This window comes from Phascolarctos cinereus, unplaced genomic scaffold (genome assembly GCF_003287225.1).
Source record: "Phascolarctos cinereus isolate Bilbo 61053 unplaced genomic scaffold, phaCin_HiC Scaffold_9;HRSCAF=440, whole genome shotgun sequence".
NCBI classification, from domain to species: domain Eukaryota; kingdom Metazoa; phylum Chordata; class Mammalia; order Diprotodontia; family Phascolarctidae; genus Phascolarctos; species Phascolarctos cinereus.
The window spans coordinates 2,174,836-2,195,573 of NW_027556402.1; the positions used below are offsets into that span (position 1 = coordinate 2,174,836).

Genomic DNA, 20,738 nt, shown 5'->3' on the forward strand with positions numbered 1-20,738 from the left:
CAACCTATGAAACAAAGCATGACTTCCCCTGGCCCCGGGGCCTGGGCAAGATCCTTCAGCTTCTGCCCAACAATGTCAGACTGGCAAAAAGGGGGCAAGGGAGGTGGGCAGGGCACACCAAGAATCACTCAGTTTCTGGATTATAAATATTAACAGGGGTTGGTACTTAGACACAAGACGCCAATCCAATCACCCAGAAGCTGACGCATGATGGGAGGGCGTTCTCTGTGGACAGACAGTGGACTGGAGGGCCGCTTGCAGCAGAGCTGTAAGGCTACGGACAAGTCGTTTGCAATTTGGGGCTCACAGGGCTTCACTTTCCTCATCTGTAAAATGAGGATAGTGATGGATGTTCCTGTAACACTGTCATGGAGCAGCCTGCTGGGAAAGGTGCACATGCCCCCAGGTGGATACTTGGTCCTCCTCACCAACCTCTCCTCCCAACCCACCCTGTTTCTAGGGATTTAACCGCACCCTGGTACAACAATCAGTTCATTTTTAAACCCAGGGACAATATCGTGGCCCTTCAGGTCGCCAAAGTCCCTGTTCTGCTCCTTTATGGACTTTATTTTAAACAAACAAAAAAAGCAGATATCTGTCATCATTCTTCTTTTTTCATTTCTTTAATACTTTCTTCAAGAAGAAAATCAGGGATGGAAGTACATTGACAAGCCCCATCCAGGAACAATGGCAGAGCTGATTTGATCATGGCTCGAGACCTCAAGGGGTTAGGGTTGGGTACAGTCCCATGAAGATTCTGTCTAGGCTGTGGAGATGTCAGGGGACTAGGGAGTGAAGGGGGGCATAGGGAAAGCTTCCAGTGAGATCACACAAAATGAGAATGATGGGAAACAGCTGGCTCCTGACACTGGTGCCCTCTCTGACCTCACAATCTGTATGCAGGTGGCAGTGAATGGATATTCAGAGTAAAGATTCCCACGTGTCCAGAAAAAACTTGGAAAGATCTGCATGAACAGTTGCTGAGTGAAGTGAGCAGAATCGAACGTTGTACACAGTAACAGCCACATTGTGCGATGCCTAACGTTGATAGACTCAGCCCTTCTCAGAAATGCAAGGATCTAAGACATCTCCAAAAGACTCATGATAGAAAATGCTATCCACCTCCAGAGAAAGAACTATGGAGTCTGAATGCAGATCGAAGCAGACGATTTTCACTTTTGTTTTGTTTTTTGTTTTTTCTTTCTCATGGTTTTCCCCTTTTCTTCTGATTCTTCTTTGACAACGTGACTAATGTGGAAATGATACATGATTGTACATGTAGAGCCTATATCAGATTGCTTGCTATCTTGGGGAGGGAGAAAAATTTGGAACTCAAAATTTTATAAAAGTGACTGTTGAAAACTACGTGTATTGGAAAAAAAATTAAAGACTTATTAAATGGGGGAGAAATCCCAATATGCACCCAGCTAGAAGAAGTAATAAATGAGGAGGGGAGATGAGTCATCCCCCACACCTTGGACCATCCAGAGCTCTGCCACGGCCTCACTGGGTGATGTGGACCTCTGTGGGCCTTGGTCTGTAAAGGAGGCATCATGGGCATCTCTGGGAGGAACACCACCATATATAAGGTGACAGGTTGGACTCTAAGGAGGCTTTCCGTGATCTCATGAACAAATAAAAACCATGTCCCTCTTTCTGCTGAAGGGCTAGATCAGAGACCTAGAGCTGAAGAAGGAAGGTGGGGGCCAGCGGGAGGACCTGAATGGTGCACTGTCCAGCAGAGGAGGCAGAGAAGGAGCAGCAAGGGCAGCTGGGAGGAGAGCCCAGCAGCAGGAGAGCCCAGCAGTGGGAGAACCCAGCAGTGGGAGAACCCGGAAGTTAGGAGGAGAACCCAGCAGTGGGAGAACCCAGCAGCGGGAGAACCCAGCAGTTGGGAGGAGAACCCAGCAGTGGGAGAACCCAGCAGTTGGGAGGAGAACCCAGCAGTGGGAGAACCCAGCAGCGGGAGAACCCAGCAGTGGGAGAACCCAGAAGTTGGGAGGAGAACCCAGCAGCAGGAGAGCCCAGCAGTGGGAGAACCCAGCAGCGGGAGAACCGAGCAGTTGGGAGGAGAACCCAGCAGTTGGGAGGAGAACCCAGCAGCAGGAGAACTCAGCAGCGGCAGCAGCAGCATCACAAAACTCAGAGAAGGGAGAGCCAGCCACAGCAGCAAACTCCATAGAGAGAGGGTAGGAAGGCCAGGATGGAGAAGAGGCCACCAGGAATGAATGACCTGACCACACATCTTTGTGATTTCCCCTTCATTACACCCCCAGCCACTAGCATAGTACCCGGCATGCAGAAGGTACTTAATAAATGCTTGATGACTGACTGTGCTCACTGCAACAAGGCAACCTTTCTATTCTTCCTGAGTCTCTGTCACTCCCAACAGTGACTCCCCCTGACATCCTTCAGGTGGCCTTCCCACAGCCCTCTCTCCCCCAGGCTCCTCTAGATTGGATTTGTGCCTCTCCAATCAGGGTGTGACCATCTCACCCCACCACTCTTGCAGCAGCACATCTCCACATCCTAGACAGAACCCTCACCGGCCTGGACCCAACCCTACCCCTGAGGTCTGGAGCCAGGATCAGTCCAACCCCGCCATGATTCCTGGCCGGGCTTGTCAACGTACTTCCCTCCCCGCATAAGGAGGTACTCAGATTATGTAGGAGTATGCTGAAGCTGGGTGCCCCTCCTCCCAGGCCACCTGTGCCATCCCCCTCCGTTAGAACACAAGCTCCCTGAGGGCAGGTACTGCTTGGCTCTTACAGTTGAATCCCCAGACCTTGAAGCGCTGTAAGCCCTTAGTAAATGCTCTTTCTTTCATCCCTCCGTGCATTCAGCCCATCAATGAGTATGTACTAGGCACTTACATGCCAGACACTGCTAAGGCCCTAAGCCTAACCTGTTGGGCACACAAAGAAAGGCAAAAACAGTTCTGGCCCTCAGGTAGCTTACAGTCTGGTCACAGCAAGCACACACGTGTGTACAGACAAGCTAAGTAGCGGATAAGTAGGAAATGAGCAACAGAGGAAAGACACTACCTTTAAAAGACATCGTGAAAGCCTTCCCGTGGCAGGTGGACTTTGGTTAAGCGTTGAAAGAAGCTGGGGGAGCCAGAAGGCCGAAGTGAGGAGGAGGCCTATGCCAGGCATGGAGGACAGCCAGTGCAGAGACAAGGAGTCATTCATTCATTCATGCACTCTTCATTCACTTATTCATTCATTCACTTGTTCATTCATTCATTCATTTGTTCATTCGTTTGTTCATTCACTTATTCATTCGTTCACTTGTTCATTCATTCATTATTCATTCACTTGTTCATTCAGTGATTTATACTTTTGAATGTGTTATCTTATATATTTTCAAATATAGTCACATTTGAGGGATGTGCATTCACACTGCATCTCCCCATGGGGCTGGTTGGTCCATACGGGCAGCCACAGGCTCTGAGTTCTACTTTACACCTCCCTGAGGCTGAGCCCAGGGCCCAGGCACCAGCACATGCTTCAGAAATATCTGTTATGCCTGAAAAAGATAACAGAAGAGTTCCCATACTTGTACATGAAGTTGCACGGGCTGGTTGGGGGCCGCAGCGTCCCCCTGGCCTGGCTGTGGTCCGCTCGGAACAGGGGATTCAGGTAGTCAGCCCGATTCTTCCACAGGTGAGCCCACAGCGAGTGTGTTCTTTCTTGAATCCTAAGAGACAGAATGAACACTATCCACCAGAAATCCTTCCCAAGAATCCAGGCGTCTCTGAGAGGAGACTTTCGTGACCAGCAAGTCACGCCCCCTGACTTTACGGATGGAGCCCCTCGCGGGGTCCCGCAGTGGCCGAGCCAGCGGGAGAACCCCGGGGAGCCCAGGGCCCCACCTCTGCCTTCAGCGCTCTTCTCAAGCACGCTGCCTCAGGCAGGGATGTCAGCCCGAAGGGGCAGTGAGCACTCTCGGATGGCCCAGATTCACCAAGCTTACCAAAAGCATTTGAGCATGCACTCGCCAGCTTCATGTGAAGATACTGCAAAAAGCTGGCTTTGGCCATGTTTCATAACCTGAACATTCTTCTCCTTGTTCAGCCACGTCCTACCCTTTGTGCCCCGTCTGGGGTTTTCTCAGCGGAGATACTGGAGCGGTTTGCCATTTCCCTCTCCAGCTCATTTTACAGATGAGGAAACTGAAGCAAACAAGGTTAAGTGACTTGCCCAGGGTCACACAGCTAGGAAGTGTCTAAGGTCAGATTTGAACTCATGAAGATGAGTCTTCCTGACTCCAGGCCCATTGCTTTATGTACTATGGTGCCACCTGGCTAAAAATTTTATAGGTAAATGAATTTAGAGTCAGCAGGGCTCCTGAAAAACAGTAATGAGGGAGTCCTGGATTCAAGCCCTACCTCTAGCACTTGCTGACTGAGCAACCCCGGGCAAGTCATTTAAGCTCTTAACAACTTACTTTTTTAAAAAAGTCATAGATTTGCATTGATAGCTTTTGCTTTTACATCAACTTTCCCCATCTGCCCTCCCAGACAGCTATCCCATGTAATCAAAAAAATAATATTTTTAAAGAAAAAGAGGAAGAAGAGGGGAGAAAATCATCAAAACTGATCGACATACTTAAAAATTCTGGGTAACTTCTCAGACCATCCACTGAGGAGGAGTGGCTGACCTGCATCACTGAGGGATTTCGCGCACTGGGATTGCTCTACGCCCATAAATCACAGGTCTGGACCTGCCAGCTTGCTCTTGTCATCCACAAACATTGGCTGATCTGGTCTAGTCATGCCGCCTTCCACTCTAGGCCAGTCCCCCTTACAGGCCAACCTCGATGGAGGGCCAAAGAGAAGGCTTTTGCATTCAGCAGACAGAGCGCTGAGTGGGGGTGGGAGGACTCCACTTGCCTCAGCTCCCGTCTCTCCTTCTGGTTGTTACAGAGGAAGGTTCCAAACTGGCAGGAGTAGATGTGATGCTGCATGTGCACCAGAAACCTCTCGTTGAACTCAAAGGCGCAGGGGAACTGCTCCGTGAGCTGCCAGACACACTCGAGAAACTGGTCGATGACCGGGGAGATCTCCTTGGGGTCTCCATCCAGATGGCCGTACCTGCAAGGACAGCAGGAGGCTCTGAGGGGATGGGCAGGTGTGCCCACAGGGGAAAAGGACAAAAAGGAGGCCGAGGAGACAGAAAGGGGCCCCAGCCCAGGCCCTGAGCAGAAAAGCTGGCAAAGGGACAGACAGACAGACACAAGTACCACTCCAGGCAGTGGGTGCCGACACATAGAGAAGGTGCCTGAAACCTCCCCTTTCCAGAGCAAATGTTCTTCTCAGCATAGTCCTGTGTGGTCAGCAGTGCCATTAGCATTATTCCCATTCTGCACATGAGGAAACTGAGGTTCCCAGAGGCTAGGTGACCTGCCCAGGGTCGCCGAGCTCATAAAGCAGAAGGGGCCCAGAAGCTGGCAAAGTCCAAAAGAGCCCAGGTCGTCTCATACCATGTGCAGTGCCTTGTGAATACAGAATGGAATTCAGTGAATGGTTTCTGAAGGTCACACACCTGGGACTTCACTATTCTGACTGCAAGCCACAGAACCCCTAGGAGTCTCAGTCACCTTAGCTGTGGAGATAAAGCGCCCACTACCTACAAAAAATGTGCATCTTTCCATGCCAGGGAGTCTTTACCAACAAGAAGACTCTGAATTTGGACAGGGATCTTTGCAATTAATCCTCTATTTTTAAAGGATTTGTAATGGAAAGGACCAAAGCAGTCTTATAAGCTAACGCTTTCATTCGTTAGCTAAGGAAAGTGAGACTCTTGGCAGGGAAGTGACTTGCCCAAAGCCACACAGAATGAGAAAGCGTGGCTGAGCTGTGAGGTGCACCGATGGGGGCTCTTCCATCAATGAGTTCCTGAATCCAAGGAAAGATTGAAATACATCAGATCCAGCTGCCAAGGGTGTTAGCCAGAAGCTGGACGTTTGTTCCCCTGTGACACCCGTGTTAACGACATGTGTATGACAGCATCTGCAGTAAAAATCAGCATATGTCTTCAATGGCAGAGAAAAGTCTGTCAGGCAAGCCAGCCCACTGCCTCAACCAGGCAGCTCTTCTCGTGCCCCTAAAGAATTTCCAGCTTTAAGATCAGATCACCACTGGTATGCCCTAGGCAAGGGCACAACCTTACCTATGATGAAACTTGTGCCCGAAGGAAATCCAGTCTTTTTCAATTAATACCTACAAGAAGAAAGACACGGCTCAGAAAACACGTAGCCAGGCGGCTGCCGAGGCACGCCGGGTAGGCGACGCTCACCCTGTGGTCTTTGGGAAAACTCAGCCACCTCCTGAAGAGCCCTACATCGATGGGGCCGCCCATGGTGACGCCTGCGTTTAACCCAAAGCAAGGCGAGCATCCCGGTGGAAGTGCCACTCTTATGACTGAATTAGCATCAGGATTTGAATTAGCCAAGTCTGGACCTAATCACTTTTACCTACACAAGGCACATAAGATGGGCCCATGATTTTGGCCAATTCAGTAACTGCAGCACTCCATGTTGTGGAGACATGGACTTGACTTCAGTACAATGCATTTCCAAGCGCTTAAGGCTGGTCTAAAGGGGCACAGCCTCCTTTGAAAGAGAGTGAGCTTCCCATCACTAAAGGTACTCAAGAAGAAACCAGATGACCGCTTTTCAGGGACGCTGTAGAGGGAGGAAACCAGCGTTTGTGAAGCACTTACTATGTGCTAAGAGGGGATTCCTGTTCAGGGATCAGGTGAACTGAGTGTCCCGTGAGGCCTGTCGCCAACAGCCCGGGGATCTTGCAGGGTCAGTGACCTAGCTGAAGGGGCTAAGGGTGCACAATTAGGGGATGAAAGGACACCGGTGGGGAGGCTTGGCAGGAGGAGGCTTAGGGCTAGCTGCCTCAGTCTATGTGGGAGGGGAGCAGGGGGTCTCCGCTGGCCCCCAAACCTGCTTTGGCAGCTCACCATGAAGCCTTTCAGGGTCCGGTAGTAAGGATCCAGGAGGAGGCTAGCCACTGAGCACACCTGGGCTGTTCGGTCCCAGCCGTCTGAGCAGTGGACGAGGATGCTGGTCCCTTCCTCAGCCACGGCCTGCAAATAAGACGGGAGAACAGAGTCAGCTGAAAGGGTCAGGGCTGGTGCTGGGACAGAGCTGCTGTGACAGCGAGAGGCAGGTGGCTGATGCCTCCCCTCCAGGGGGGATGGAAGCACCCTCCCTGCTCGAGAAGAGGCCATGGCCACAGCTCCTGTGGCTTCCTGAGGCCATATCCTCACTAGGGGAGGTCAAGGAGCTCCTTCTGGCAGGCAGGGTTTGTCCAGATTCGGTGGGGGCTTCCACACTGACCTCTGAGGCCGCCATGGTGAGTAGGGAAGGGACAGACACGGGATTTCCAGAGGGTCACAGTGGGGATCTGTGGCTGATAGCCAGCTTCATCTTCCCTGTCACATATGGGGCACACCCCAGCCTCAATCTTCCCTATGGGGAATAACTCCTGAGCTAAGCCTGGGGAGAACAGAGAACCCATGGCCCCCACCCGGCCCCTTTGTTTTTGTCATTCCAGCCACTGTGATGACACAAAGGTGCCCTGAGTCTAAGCTCCCTGTCCCTCCCTGGCCCGGAAGCGGTAGAGCAGAGAGGTCAGCGAGCTCAGAGACAGGAAGTCCTGGGTTCGAATCCCTCCCTCCCTGGGGGAAGTCACTAAACTCTGCATGCCTCAGTTTCCTCTTCTGTCAGTCAGGAGTCTCTGAGGTGTCTTCTCACTCTAGATCAGTGAACTCCTGTTGACCCTGGGGTGGCTACTTTAGTCTTTCAGGACCTCAGTTTCTTCCCCTATAAATCAGGGGGCTTGGACTCATTGGCTCCAGGCTGGGATGACCCATTGCCCCCCTTTACCCCCAGGTGCACTCCTGCTGGGTGTGCACTTGAGAGGCAGGGCAGTGTCCCAGTAGGAACCACAGCTCCTCTAGTTTCAGGGATTCTCTGTCCGTGCTGATTTCCACCCCTCTGACACCTGGGGACATCCTCCAGAGGAGTGTCACGAGCCCCAGAGCTCCTCCCGGCCCCAGCTCCTTCCTTTGGGTGGGCCTGGCCATGGACAGTGGACACGTCAGCCCCCCACCAGGCGCTGGCTTAGATGGGCCAGCTCCAGCTTCCTGGGCCTAGCCTGGCCTCTACGGACCCAGGGCCACATGACCCCAGGCAGGACATCCAGGGCTGACAAGACCACTCACCTTGGCGATAAAGACCCCCGCATCCAAGATGGCTTTGATGTGCTTCAGCCAGCCAGAATTCTCCAGGCCCCAGAGAAAGTCACTCATCGAAGGGGATCGCAGCTCACACACTAGAAAACAAGCTGAGTTGTGACAAATCCCGGGGTACCCGCAACCCCGGCTTCGAATGGGAGCTCACAGCCTGCTATCCCACTTCACAGGTGAGGAAACTGAGGCACAGACCAGCTTTGGCATTTGCCTAAAACTGGTACAGCTGAGAGCCAGATCTTCTGAATCCAAGCTACCCCACGAAGGCCCTCCACTGCTGTGGGTGCTCAGGCCCACATCCCCTGTTATGCTGGGATTTATGGAAGGTTAAGATCAGAAGGAATTTCTGGGTGGCAGAGAAATCCCTGGCCCTAGGAGCCAGAGGACCCATTTACATCCCAATTGGGCTGCTGACTATGCAACCTGGAGCAACACATTCTTCTCCAAGCCTCAGTCTCTGCATCTGTACAATGGGCATCCCAACAGCCCCTACCTCCCAGGCTTGCTGAGAAGATTCGAAGATAATATTGTCAAGTGCTTTATGAATGCAAGCTTTCCCTGCTCAATTCATTTCAACAGTGGTTCTTTACTAACGTTTTCAGCCATGGGGAGGACACTTAAGGGTCACTGGGGCTATTCTGCACACATTTAGAAGAGGAAAATGCTCTGTAAAAGCAAGGATCTATGTGGGACAGAGACCACCCACTCAAAATAAAAACAAAGACTTAATTACCTTGAAAGCAGAAAGGAGTTTATTGCTTTCTCACGAGAAAGGGTACTGCCCCTAGTCGCCATTGCCAGACAGGAGAGTATGAGTTGGGAGCTGCACCCTTGGCTTTTTATCCCCTAACACGATGACCCCTCCCACTCTCTTTCCCCTTTCTCCTTTGACTGGGTATTCAGGGCATACATCCTTTTTTTTTTTTTTTCAGGCAATGGGGTTAAGTGACTTGCCCAAGATCACACAGCCTAGTAAGTGTTATGTGTCTGAGGCTGGATTTGAACTCAGGTACTCCTGAATTCAGGGCCAGTGCTCTATCCACTGCGCCACCTAGCTGCCCCCGGGGCATACATTCTAAACGCGGCAGCTAATACCCAATAGAAGCAAACATGCCCATGTTTGGGCTAGATGCACACATGTACTAGCAAGTAGGAGCAACCAGGCACCGAGCTCCCCCACCCGGGCTGACGTGGTGCTGGAGAAATAGAAGCTTATCGGGGAAAACGGAAACTTAACTCAAGGCTTTCTGGAGGAATGAAACTTAGGCCTGTGGGAACTGCACTGCAGGCCATCTCTCACACTTAGGCAGAGTGCAGGAGAGAGACAGGAGCGGAGCAGGGAGGTAAGAGTGTAGCAGGGAGATACTAATAAGGGAACTTCACTGTGAGCCATCCCTCACAGATCCCAATAATTGAACTCACAGGAGGCCATTCCACCAGCTCACTTCAGAAACACTTCACCTGGGTCTGCCCATGGGGACTGACCGACCTCACACTCGACCCACTCACGCTTCGCAATGCCGCTAAAGCAGTCCCTCATCACCATGTGTCCTAAAAGTATCAAGAAAGAGACCTTGTCCGTTGGGAGGAGACCTTCTGGACAAAATGTGCCTGGTCCCAGCTCCTGGCTGATGGACCAGAGGGAGTGAAAGAGAGGGCTTCCAGAATGCTCCACATGCCAAGGAAAGCTTTTCAAATTTCACATACCAAATGCTGTCAAGGTCATTGTGAGCAATATTTATCCAGAAGCAGCAGCCCCACTACTGTCAAGCTTCGTCTTCTCATTCAAAGCAGAAGTTTATTTATTTACTAATTTTATATTTATACTGTATATTTTATATGTCCTTGTCAAGGAGGGACTGTATAATGTATAGAGAAACTGAGATTTCATTGGCCAAAATATCGCAAGGCTTTGGTGTAGATCAGCAGTACCCTAGCTTCAATCTCAGGGCCCCTTTTCTCTCTTTAAAATTATTGAGAACTCCACACAGCTTCTGTTCAGGTAGATTAATATCTATCAATACTAAAAATTAGAAGCATTGGTAACAATAAGGTTAGTAGAGGTGATGGAATTCCAGGTGAACTATTTTTTATTTTGGCAGGGCTAGACAATGGGGTTAAGTGACTTGCCCAGGGTCACACAGCTAGTAAGTGTTATGTGTCTGAGGCCGCATTTGAACTCAGGTCCTCCTGAATCCAGGGCCGGTGCTCTATCCACTGCGCCACCTAGCTGCCCCCAAGCTGAACTATTTAAAACCCTAAAAGATGATGCTACAACGCGCTGCACTCAACATACCGGCAGATTTGGAAAACTCAACAGTGGTCACTGGATTGGAAAAGATCAGCTTACGTCCCAACCGTTAAGATGGACAGTGCCAAGAATGCTCCAATTACTGGACGACTGCACTCATTTCACAATCCAGCAAGGTCATGCTTAAGATTCTGCAAGCTGGGCTTCAGCAGTCTGCGAACTGAGAATTAGCAGAAGGGCAGAGGCAAAGGAACTAGAGACCAAATCACCAAGACTCACGGGATCACGGAGAGAGCACGGACACTCCTGGAAAAACACCTACTTCTGCTTTGTCGACTACACTTAGTCTTGGACCGTGTGGCTCATGACACAATGCAGCGAGTCCTCAAAGAGGTGGGCGTGCCAGGCCATCTTGCCGTTCTCCCGAGGACCCCTCTATGCCGGCCAAGAAGCAACAGACCCGAATGTGGGAAAACTGACTGGCTTAAGATTGGAAAAGGAGGACGACAAGGCTGTCTGTTGTCACTTTTATGAGTCTGTTTAACTTATACACAGAGTACATGTTATGAAAGGCCAGGCTGGATGAACCAAAAGCCCAAATTCAGGTTGCTGCGGGAGATACCAACAATCTCAGGTATGCCGACAACACCTCTCTGACGCCAGAAAGTGAAGAGGAATTGAGAAGCCTCTTAATGAGGGTGAAGGAAGAGATATAAAAGCTGGCTTGAAGCGTCACATCTAAAAAACCAAGATCATGGCAACTTGTCCCATCATGTCCTAGCAAACAGAGGAGAGGAAAAAGAAACAGCATCAGCTTTTATGCTCTTGGCCTCAAAGATCTCTGTGGATGGCGACTGTAGCCATGAAATTCAAAAGGCACTCGCTCCTTGGAAGGAAGGCTAGGGCGATCTGGACAGCACACTAAAAAGCAGAGACATCACCCTGCCAACAACGGTCCGCGGAGTCAGAGCTATGGTTTTTTTCCAGTGGCAACGTACGGCTGTGAGAGCTGGACTATAAGGCAAGCTGAGTGCTGTCGAATCAATGCTTGTGAATTATGGTGCTGGAGAAGACTTCTGAGAGTCCCTCGGACAGTGAGGAGTGCAAATCAGTCAATACTTAAAGAAATTAACTCAGACTGTTCATAGGAAGGACAAATACTGAAGCTGAAGCTTCAATCCTTTGGCCACATAATGAGAAGGCGGGACTTAATGGAAAAGAGCCTGACGCTGGGAGAAGTTGAAGACAAAAGGAGAAGGGGCCGGCCGAGGACGAGATGGTGTCCCGGAAACAATGCATGTGAACCCGGCCAGACTTTGGAGAGAGAGGAGGGCAGAAGGGCCTGGTGAGAGCTCTGCCCCACTCATGCACAAGTCGAGACTTCACCACCAGGATGTCACTGGTCCTCTCCGAGAAGAAGGCCCACCACCACCACCATCATCACCGCCATCACTGCTACCACCACCACCATCAGCACCACTGCTGCCACCACCACCACCGCCACCATCACTACCACCGCCACCATCATCACCAGCACCACTGCCACTGCCACCACCGCCACCACATCACCACCACTGCTGCCACTACCACCATCACCACCACTGCCGCCGAGAACCCCTTCTCCAGCATCCTCAGAATTGATCCTGCATAGCCCCAGGGACTTGGGCAGAAAAAACATCACAATCCTGCCCACTCTCTGCATCCACAGGGCAGGGCATGGAGAATTAGATTAAAAATGAAGTTCCCAGTGGGGCTGCTGATCTCTGATCATTATGACAAGGCAGTGGAAAGGCCTCAGATGAGAGAGGGCTTCAAATGGGCCAAGAATTTAAAGAAGAGATGGACCTCAGAGGTCACCTCAGCCCCCCTCATTACCCAGAAGAGGAAGCCTAGATAGCAGATGTGACATTTCTAATGCCAGGATTCAAAAGCAGCTCCTCCTGCTCCACCCAGGGCTTCCTCCACTGCCCCATGTTGCCAGCTTCTTCTCCCCTACAGGCCATCAGACTGTGAGCCCCTTAAGGGCAGGGACTGTCTTTTGTCTCTTTCTGAATCCCCAGTGCTGAGCACAGTGCCTGGCACACAGGAGGGGCTTAATAAATGTTTATGGATTGACTGACCGGTTGATGGTGTGCTGGGTACCTCTTGGCTCTGACCTGAGCCAGGGAAGCTTATGTTTCTACTAAAAATAACACTCTCTTTCACCTTTTTTTCTTCTTTTCAGAAAAGAATATTAACATGTATTTGGGAAGCCAGCTGGGCCCCCAAGGTCTTCTAAGGAGCTTGTTTTCAAGGTAGCAACTGAAATGACTCCAACTTCTGCCCAGGTCAAGAGACAATATGGACAGCCAAGCTGGTCAGATGATGGAGCCCCACAAACAGATGGAGCCCCCCCGAGGCTGAGATGGTAAAGCACCAAAGCGACGGGTCTGTTTGCACACATCAGTCCCAGAGCAGGCAGAAAGTCCTGCTGGTTCCCAGCGCAGATTCACAACCAATATTTACACACCTTTTTACTGACCAAAAGTCCATTTCAGCTGTCATCAGGGGCATACGTGCCTGCCTGCCCAGGAGGGAGCACTCTGCTTGTCAGCTATCACGGGGACCTGGTTCTATTAACATTTGCTTTAAAGAGCTGAGTTGACATCAGCTGTAAGCCTGGGCGCGGCAGCAATGTGGAGTGAACACTTGGGCTACTCCGCAGCGGCTGCCCCTCTGTAAACAGGCCAGAACTCAGGACAAAGGGTAGGAGGCTTATATTAGGCTGCCAGGCCCTCTCGAGCCAGTCAAAGAGTCCACGAGGTCTACACATCTCTTGGCTTGCCCTGGGATCTCGGGTCAAGTCTATCAGCTTTATCCCTCCTAGAGAATCAGGAAGGCGAGACAAAGCCGGACAGAGAGCCAAGATGTCAGTGTGAGGTGCTGAGTCTGGCGGGTTTCTCCAGCTTCTCTCAGCCCATAAATGACAGAGAAAGCATTGGCCTGCTCTGATTGGGAGTGTGAAACTACATGTCTGGCCCCGACCCTGGGCATTACCCCAACAGGCCATTCTGAAAAGGCCGTGCCGGCCTCCCCACTGCTGACTCTGCCTCCGCCGCCAGGATTCACGACATGCCAGCTTTGTTACTCTTTCTCCTGCTTGGGATGGCTTCCCTTCCTTGGAAGGTGTTTTTTTTGGGGGGGGAGGGGAGAGGGGAGGGAGATGTAAAGAAGCTCCAGCACAGCCAGCCCTCTCTCCCAGAGAGCACAGATGGCCCTGGACACCAGACCCACCAGACACAGAGGAGGGTTTTCTTGGAAGTAAGAATCAAGCGCCCTTGGCCAAGGTCATTCTGCCATGTCCCATCACAGCCAGGAGGTGAACCAGAGTTCTTTGAGGCTGTGCCCAGAGAGGGTAAGTGCTGGTGTAGAAAGCAGGGCCCATGTTACTGAGTTCCCATATTTGCAGCGGATCTAAAAATCATGTGATGATTATTGCTCTCAGCCCCCTCCCCTTCCTTCCAAGTGGCCTCCTGAAGAAAGGCTGCCCAGGACTGAGAGTACCTCAGTCAAGGACTGAAAATCTCCCCATAGGCAAGCAAGACCCTGGCTGGAAAAGTCATTGGCCTGGGCAATCCACGAGACCAGGACAAGTGCCAGACGGTCCTCAGCCCTGGGCAACCTCTTTTCTGTAGGCCATGTGGAAGGAAGGTAAAGGGACTGAGAGCAGTAATTATCCCACGATTTCCAGATCAGCTGTAAATATTAACCATTATTTGACTAAACATAAGATTTTGGCACAATGACCAGTGAGTGACCAAACTGCCAGAGGCATAGAATATTAACTTCGAGAGCATTTTTTTTTCTATAATAAAACCAGACCAAAGCAAGTGGCATTTTACTCACAGGTTCTTCTTGGAGAGAAAGGCATAGGACTTGGTGGAGGAGGTTTTACTACAGGTCAACAAAAATATCACTTCTGGAGATGCTTGGTCATTTCACCATAAGTAGGAGCAAAAAGGCCACTATGGGGATCGCCGTAGTGTAGGCACCAATATATCCCACAACAGATGAGGAGGTGAAGAAATTCTATGAAGAACTCAATAATGAGACCTTCCAATTATCTTACATACACTCCCCTCCTTGGGGACTCTGATGCTAAGAGGGGATAGCAGAAAATGGTGAAAAATATGCCGGAAAAAATGCTTCAGCAAAGAAGTCAGAGGTTTGTAAATAATCTCAGACTTAAATATCATGAATACTTTCTTCAAGATGAAAGACAAAAGGCCCGGCCTAGACAGGGAAAGCACCAAAAAAATGACGCACAGAAAATGAAATGGACTGTATCCTAGACAATAAATGTTGGTTAACTAATTGTAGGAACTATTCCTGCATTAGCTGTCCTGTGCACAGCCAGGCCTTTCAACTGTTAGAGCAGAGTCAAAATGGATGCAAAATTACAGTAAAGATGACAAGGACATAGAAATGAAATTAAAACAACTCCACCTTGACTACTTTTTAATGATCACAAAAGATGGAAAGTGGATAAAGGAACAAACACCAATGCAGGCCAGCACTGTTTCTTACAATAGTCTCAGCAATGTAAAGCAATGTCCACAAGGAGGGGTAAAGAGCCTAGAAACCACGTTAGCCACGCTGAGAAACATGGCAGCCAAAGACACACACCATACACTCTTTGCCAAGACTCGAAGAAGATAGTGGAAGGTTGGCAGGAGAATCTCCTGATAAAACAGCAAGAAGTGGTAAGGAACCCAGTTAAGTCAAATTGCTCCCCAAGTATTTAAGACAAAACTCAAAGGGACAACAAACTGATACATCAGGATGATGTCAGCCCATTTTCACCATCAGCAATGGGATAGCTGTGGGGGGGGCAGGTGCATCTTCAAACACTGCAGGGTTACGGAAGAGTGATTGTTCTTTTTGGCAGCAGAAGGTAGGACCAGGAGCAAGGACTGAAAGTTGCAAAGAGGCAAGTTTAGGCTCAAGGAGAGGAGAAACTTCCTACAACAAGAGCCATCCAGAACCACAAAATGCTCCTGGGGAAGTGGTGAGTTCCCCATTGGGTGGGTGGATCCAACCAAAGGCTGGAAAGCCCACGCTCTGCTGTGAAGTAGAGGGGATTTAATTATTCAGTGACAGGTTGGATTCAATGGCCATGGAGAGCCCTCCCAATGCTGAAGTTCTGGGATTCTGGGACAGTAGCACCACCACTCTGGGGGCCCCAAATGTGTCCAGTGGGTCACGGTTCCCAAAGTGATGCTTGAAGAAGTAGAAATGGCTTGAAAGAAAGCATTCTACAAGACCGAGGGGAGCAGCGCCTTTTTGAGATACTGACTTTCAAGCTAATATGAAAGAGGGAGGTTAGTCAACAGTTGGGGAAAATCACAGATGTCAATAATACCCCAAAAAGGACATGAGGAGCATGTCAATACCCACCAACCAACATGTCTACTTTCTTAGTACTCAAGTAGTGAAATGGCTCTAAGATCATGGCCGTTCCCTCAAATGATGCCTCTCACAATCATCCGTGTTTGCCCATCCAGGGTGACTCTTGTCTGTACTCTCCCATACGTTCGTCAGCGGAGGACCATGCATGATCTTCCTCATGTTCTCTTGATGTCCCAAAGGTTCCAGTGGATAAGCTACCATGCCTCCCCCCTGCCACATGGCCAAGGCATCTTCTCTTTCTCCTGGCATACATTTATTCTCATTCATCTTTGAAGTTCCTGCTGTTCCATGGTCTGGCCTGCTCCCCCACCATGCTCCTCTCCGTTGCCCTTTGCGATACTCATTTTCAGTTCTTTAAAGACTACTAGTGTGTGGTACGAGGTAAAGAGGGCAAGAGCACCTGGTTCAAATCCTATCTGATATTTACCATGTGTGTGACAAGTCATTTAACTCCCTGGACTCCAGTCTCCTTATCTTTAAAACGATGGAGCTGACTAGCTGTGTGACCCTGGGCAAGTCACTTAACCCCAACTGCTGCACCAAAAAAAAAAACAACAACAACAAACCAAAGAGACCTAAAATGATGGAGCTGTACTAGGGGCCTCTGAAGTCCCTCCCAACTCTGGATCTAGCATCCAAGGAGCTCTGTCTTTTAGCCAGATAACAGTGCCAGAGAACACCGGCATGAACAGGATGGGATTCTCTGAGCACAACGAAAGAAGTCTGGAAAATTCTGGAGTCCAGTCCTGCTCGCTCTCTCAGTCCCATTTAATTATGGGCCCAAATCCTGACCTCTCCATGTGGCTTGTCCCAGACAAGCTCCAGGCAGGTCGGGCCAGTGTTCACCATCTTCACCCACTTGTTTTTCCTGGATCTATGGATGATCAGCCTTTTGGACTGGTGCAGGGGACAATCAGCACAACCCCGGCCCACAAATAGGAGCATTTGGAGGATCTCACCATAAACAATAACAGTAGTGGTAGTAATAATAACAACTAGTATTTATGTAGCCCATCAAGGTTTACAAAGTGCCCCACAACAACCCTGGGAGGTAGGTCCTATTATTATCCCCATTTTACAGATGAGGAAACTGAGGCAATCAGATGGAGTGACTGACTTGCCCAGGAACACCCAGCTAGGGAGCATATGAGGCAAGATTTGAACCTGGGTCTTCCTGACTGCAGGTTCTGAGCTTTATCTACCGTGCCTCCTAGTTGTGCTTAGGAGGGGGTGGGAGTAGCATTTTGAAAGCACTTACCGTATACCAGACACTGTGCTAAGTACTGGGGATACAAATATGAGTAAGTAGGACAGTCCCTGCCCTCAACAGACTTACACTCTACATAAAAGGGTGTTGGAAAGAGGGGAGGAGGGGTACAGAAATTAGTCAATATGATGCAACAGGAGATTTTGCTTTTCTTAGTTTCTCATTTGGGGGTGGAGGGTGGAGAGGCAGGAGAGAGAGAATACAGATCTGAAAATACAATAAAAATTTAATTTTTAAAAAATCACCTAACTCTTAGTAGTTATTGTTGAATCTTATGAATTGAGGGGGCATGTTTGAGGAAAATGGGGGCTGAGTGGGAACAAAGACAAGAGGGATTTCATTTTTGGTAACTTTGGGGGCAAATTCCAGATGACATCACTAGGTTTCTACTGAACCTGAGAACCAGCTCAGGTTGCTGCAGCACCATCTATTGGCCAAACAATACATTATACCTCCCTTAATTAAGTAATTAACTATGTCAGCTTGTTCTTCTCTACCATGGAAGAAAGCAGAGGAAGAAGCCGGGATGGCTGACTCCGTTACTATATGCTAGCACTCAGCGCCCACACCAGCCATCACAATGGCATCCAGGGCAGTAGACTAATAATCTCTGGGGCTCTCTCTCTCTCTCTCTTTCTCTCTCTCTCCCTCCCCCTCCCCCCATATATGTGTGTGTGTGTGTGTGTGTGTATATATATATATGTATATATGTGTATATGTGTGTGTGTGTGTGTGTATATATTTCCCTCTTTCAAATACCTTATGAATTAAACCTTCAATGCCTTCCCAGTTGGGTCCCTTCCAGCACAGATTTTGTCTATGTATTTTTGGTCTAATCTTGCTACTTTTCTCATCTATGTTCTTTTCTATCATCATTTCTGGCTCCTCAAAAGCACATATGGAACTGTGATGTTCGGGTCCAAGTACAGTGTCTCTATTGACAGTGACAACTCTTTGCAGATCTTTTCCATTTTTTTTTCTGTTTGTTGTCCTTTTTGCATTTTTACCTTTAATGCCCTTGCAATGACTTACTTAGTTGAATGTCTCACCTGGCTTGCTTTAAACTGCTTTTACCTTCTGCTAATTCTTTCCACTTTACGTGATATTGTTCCTAATCTGCTAAAATCCTTTGCAATATTTTAAAAAAGAGTTTATCTTGCAAACTGGCATTGCCTTTGACGGCTACCTCTTTCTGACTGACAAGTAAGTCGAGAGTTTGCTGACCGAGGAGCTTCTGAGGCTCGTTTGGTTTCTTTGTAATGACAGCGGAATCGCATTGTTTAAACATCTCTGTAAAATTATTCTCCTTAATGAAAATGTCCTTTCTACCACCCATTACCTAGCTTTCCTCATCAGTCTGTTGTCTGAATAGATCAAGTTTGAATTGTTTCAGCTGCATTCCCTATCTCCCCCCTCGTTCTTTCGTTTAACTTTACACTAATTTGATCTTTGTTAGAACAAGTCAAGGGTCTTAATATACTCAGATGTTGTAGTTGTTATTCATCCTTGTTCTCAAAGAAGACTAATGACATCATGGGTGACATCTTGACTTGCATGTGAATTGGACTGAAGTGAGACAGAGCTGCTCACTCAGCCACACTCTCTGCTCCAGAGGCATCCAAGTCCAGTGGGAATGGCCCGGGCTGCAGTGCATGACCTTGGCCTTTCTGAATTAAAGCCTTTCCCAGGTCTTGGTTTGTCTGAGGCAACACCCATTCATTGACTAAGGGCTAGGTAAGAGGTGAGACAAACTACAGCCTAATTTACCATAAAAGTATCCATCCGGGAGGAGAAGAACTGGCCAGAGCATCCTCCACGTGGCTGCCTGGGTGATCTGCCTAAAGACTGGGTCTGACCATGTCCTGTCACTCCTCTGCTCACTAAACTCTAGGGCCTCACTCTTGCCTGCGGACAAACACAAATTATCATTTCATTTATTCATTATCATATTATCATTTATTCATTATCATATTTATTCATTTATTCATTATCATATCATTTCAAAGCCCTTCACAATCTCATTCCTAGCAGCCTGTCTGAACTTATTTGGTGTCCTCTACATTCTGGACAAATTGGCCTGCCACATACTCCCTAAATTCAAAGATCTCTCCCCTATCTCCCACCTCCATGCCTTTGCACAGGCTGGGCCCCCCACTCGGAATTCATATCCTGTCACCTCTGTCTAGTCTCCTTCAAGGCTCAGTTCAGAGGCTTCCCCCTAAAGCCTTTCCTGACTCCTCTGCCCACCCAGACACTGGTCTCTCCCTCCTCAATTACCTTGTTACCCTCTGCATATATATTATATCATATATTCCTCTAGCTGAAAAGAAACTTCTTGAGGGCAGGGACTATTTTATTTTTGTTTTTGTATCAGATGAGATAATATTTGTAAATTTTTTTTTTTAGGCAATTGGGATTGAGTGACTTGCCCAGGGTCACACAGCTAATAAGTGTGTCAAGTGTTTGGTCTGAGGTCGAATTTGAACTCAGGTCTTCCTGACTTTAGGGCTGGTGCTCTATCCACTGCACCATCTAGCTGCCCCTAATTGTAAAATTTTTAAAAAACACTTAGCACAGTGCCTAGCACAAAGTGGGCTCTATATAAATTCTTATTTCTTTCCCTTCTCCTGCCTCAATGTCTGGCACATAAATAGAAGTATAATCAACGTTTGCTGAACAAAATTGGATTCAAAATGCATTTCATTCAGAATGAACCACCCTAGCCACCCATACAAGGAAAATCAAGTGGATGAAAGAGATGGATTGTGCACCCTATGATGTACAGTCTGAAGGACTTAATCCATTAACAGGTGTAGCTGTGGTGAACACAGGTGCTGTGGCTGGGCAGCGGTTGGGCTGAGACCCAAACAAGAGGAAGTGAATGCATGGAGTCACACTTGGGCCATCTTAGTAGCAGAGATTGTTTCCAGGTGATACTCGACAGCGCTGAGCCACGGAAGAAGATGCTCTTAGAAGACTCTCACTTGCAGGTGACTCAAGGGTAATGGGCGTCAGACAGCCAGGGGCCAGAAGCAGGCTGTGGTGACCACGCATAAGAAGGGGCCCAACAGGACATTCGTGCCACGCAGGAACATACATGGAGGCAGGCAGTTCATACGGTGAGGACGAGGAAGCCCTGGGCTGTTTAGCACGTTATCAGTGACTTCATAAAGGAAAAGACGTACGCTTCTCAAAGGTGACAACGCCACAGAGCTGCAGGAAGTACCAGTGCAGTGGATGACAGGTGGGATTCCAAAGCCCGAGATGGGCCAGGGCTCCATGCTGGAACGTACTGGGTGTCCACGTAGAGGCTCGCATTCAAGTTAGAAAGCATTGTGACACATGAAATGGGAGAGGCATGACTAGACGGCAGTTTGGAGGAAGATCTCAGGATTTCAGTGGCCTGCATGCGTGAGATGAATCGGCAATATCATAGGTCAGCCCCAAAAGCCCATGCAACCTGGGGCTGCCTTTAGAGAGGCCTGGACTAGGGATGGTCCTGCTC

The 20,738-nt window shown here is 49.1% G+C and overlaps 1 protein-coding gene across 2 annotated transcripts in view; it reads right to left on the reverse strand.

The window, feature by feature from the left end:
- Positions 1-20,738, reverse strand: part of MTMR7 (myotubularin related protein 7) — a 108,759-nt gene that overhangs the window by 10,494 nt on the left and 77,527 nt on the right. For both annotated transcript variants that reach the window (XM_020976759.2, XM_020976760.2), the window contains exons 8-12: positions 8,241-8,350; positions 6,975-7,100; positions 6,174-6,223; positions 4,895-5,095; positions 3,559-3,699 (exon numbers count right to left, since the gene is read on the reverse strand). In XM_020976759.2, coding sequence (XP_020832418.1) covers positions 3,559-3,699; positions 4,895-5,095; positions 6,174-6,223; positions 6,975-7,100; positions 8,241-8,350 — 628 coding nt within the window. The remainder of the gene's footprint in view (positions 1-3,558; positions 3,700-4,894; positions 5,096-6,173; positions 6,224-6,974; positions 7,101-8,240; positions 8,351-20,738) is intronic.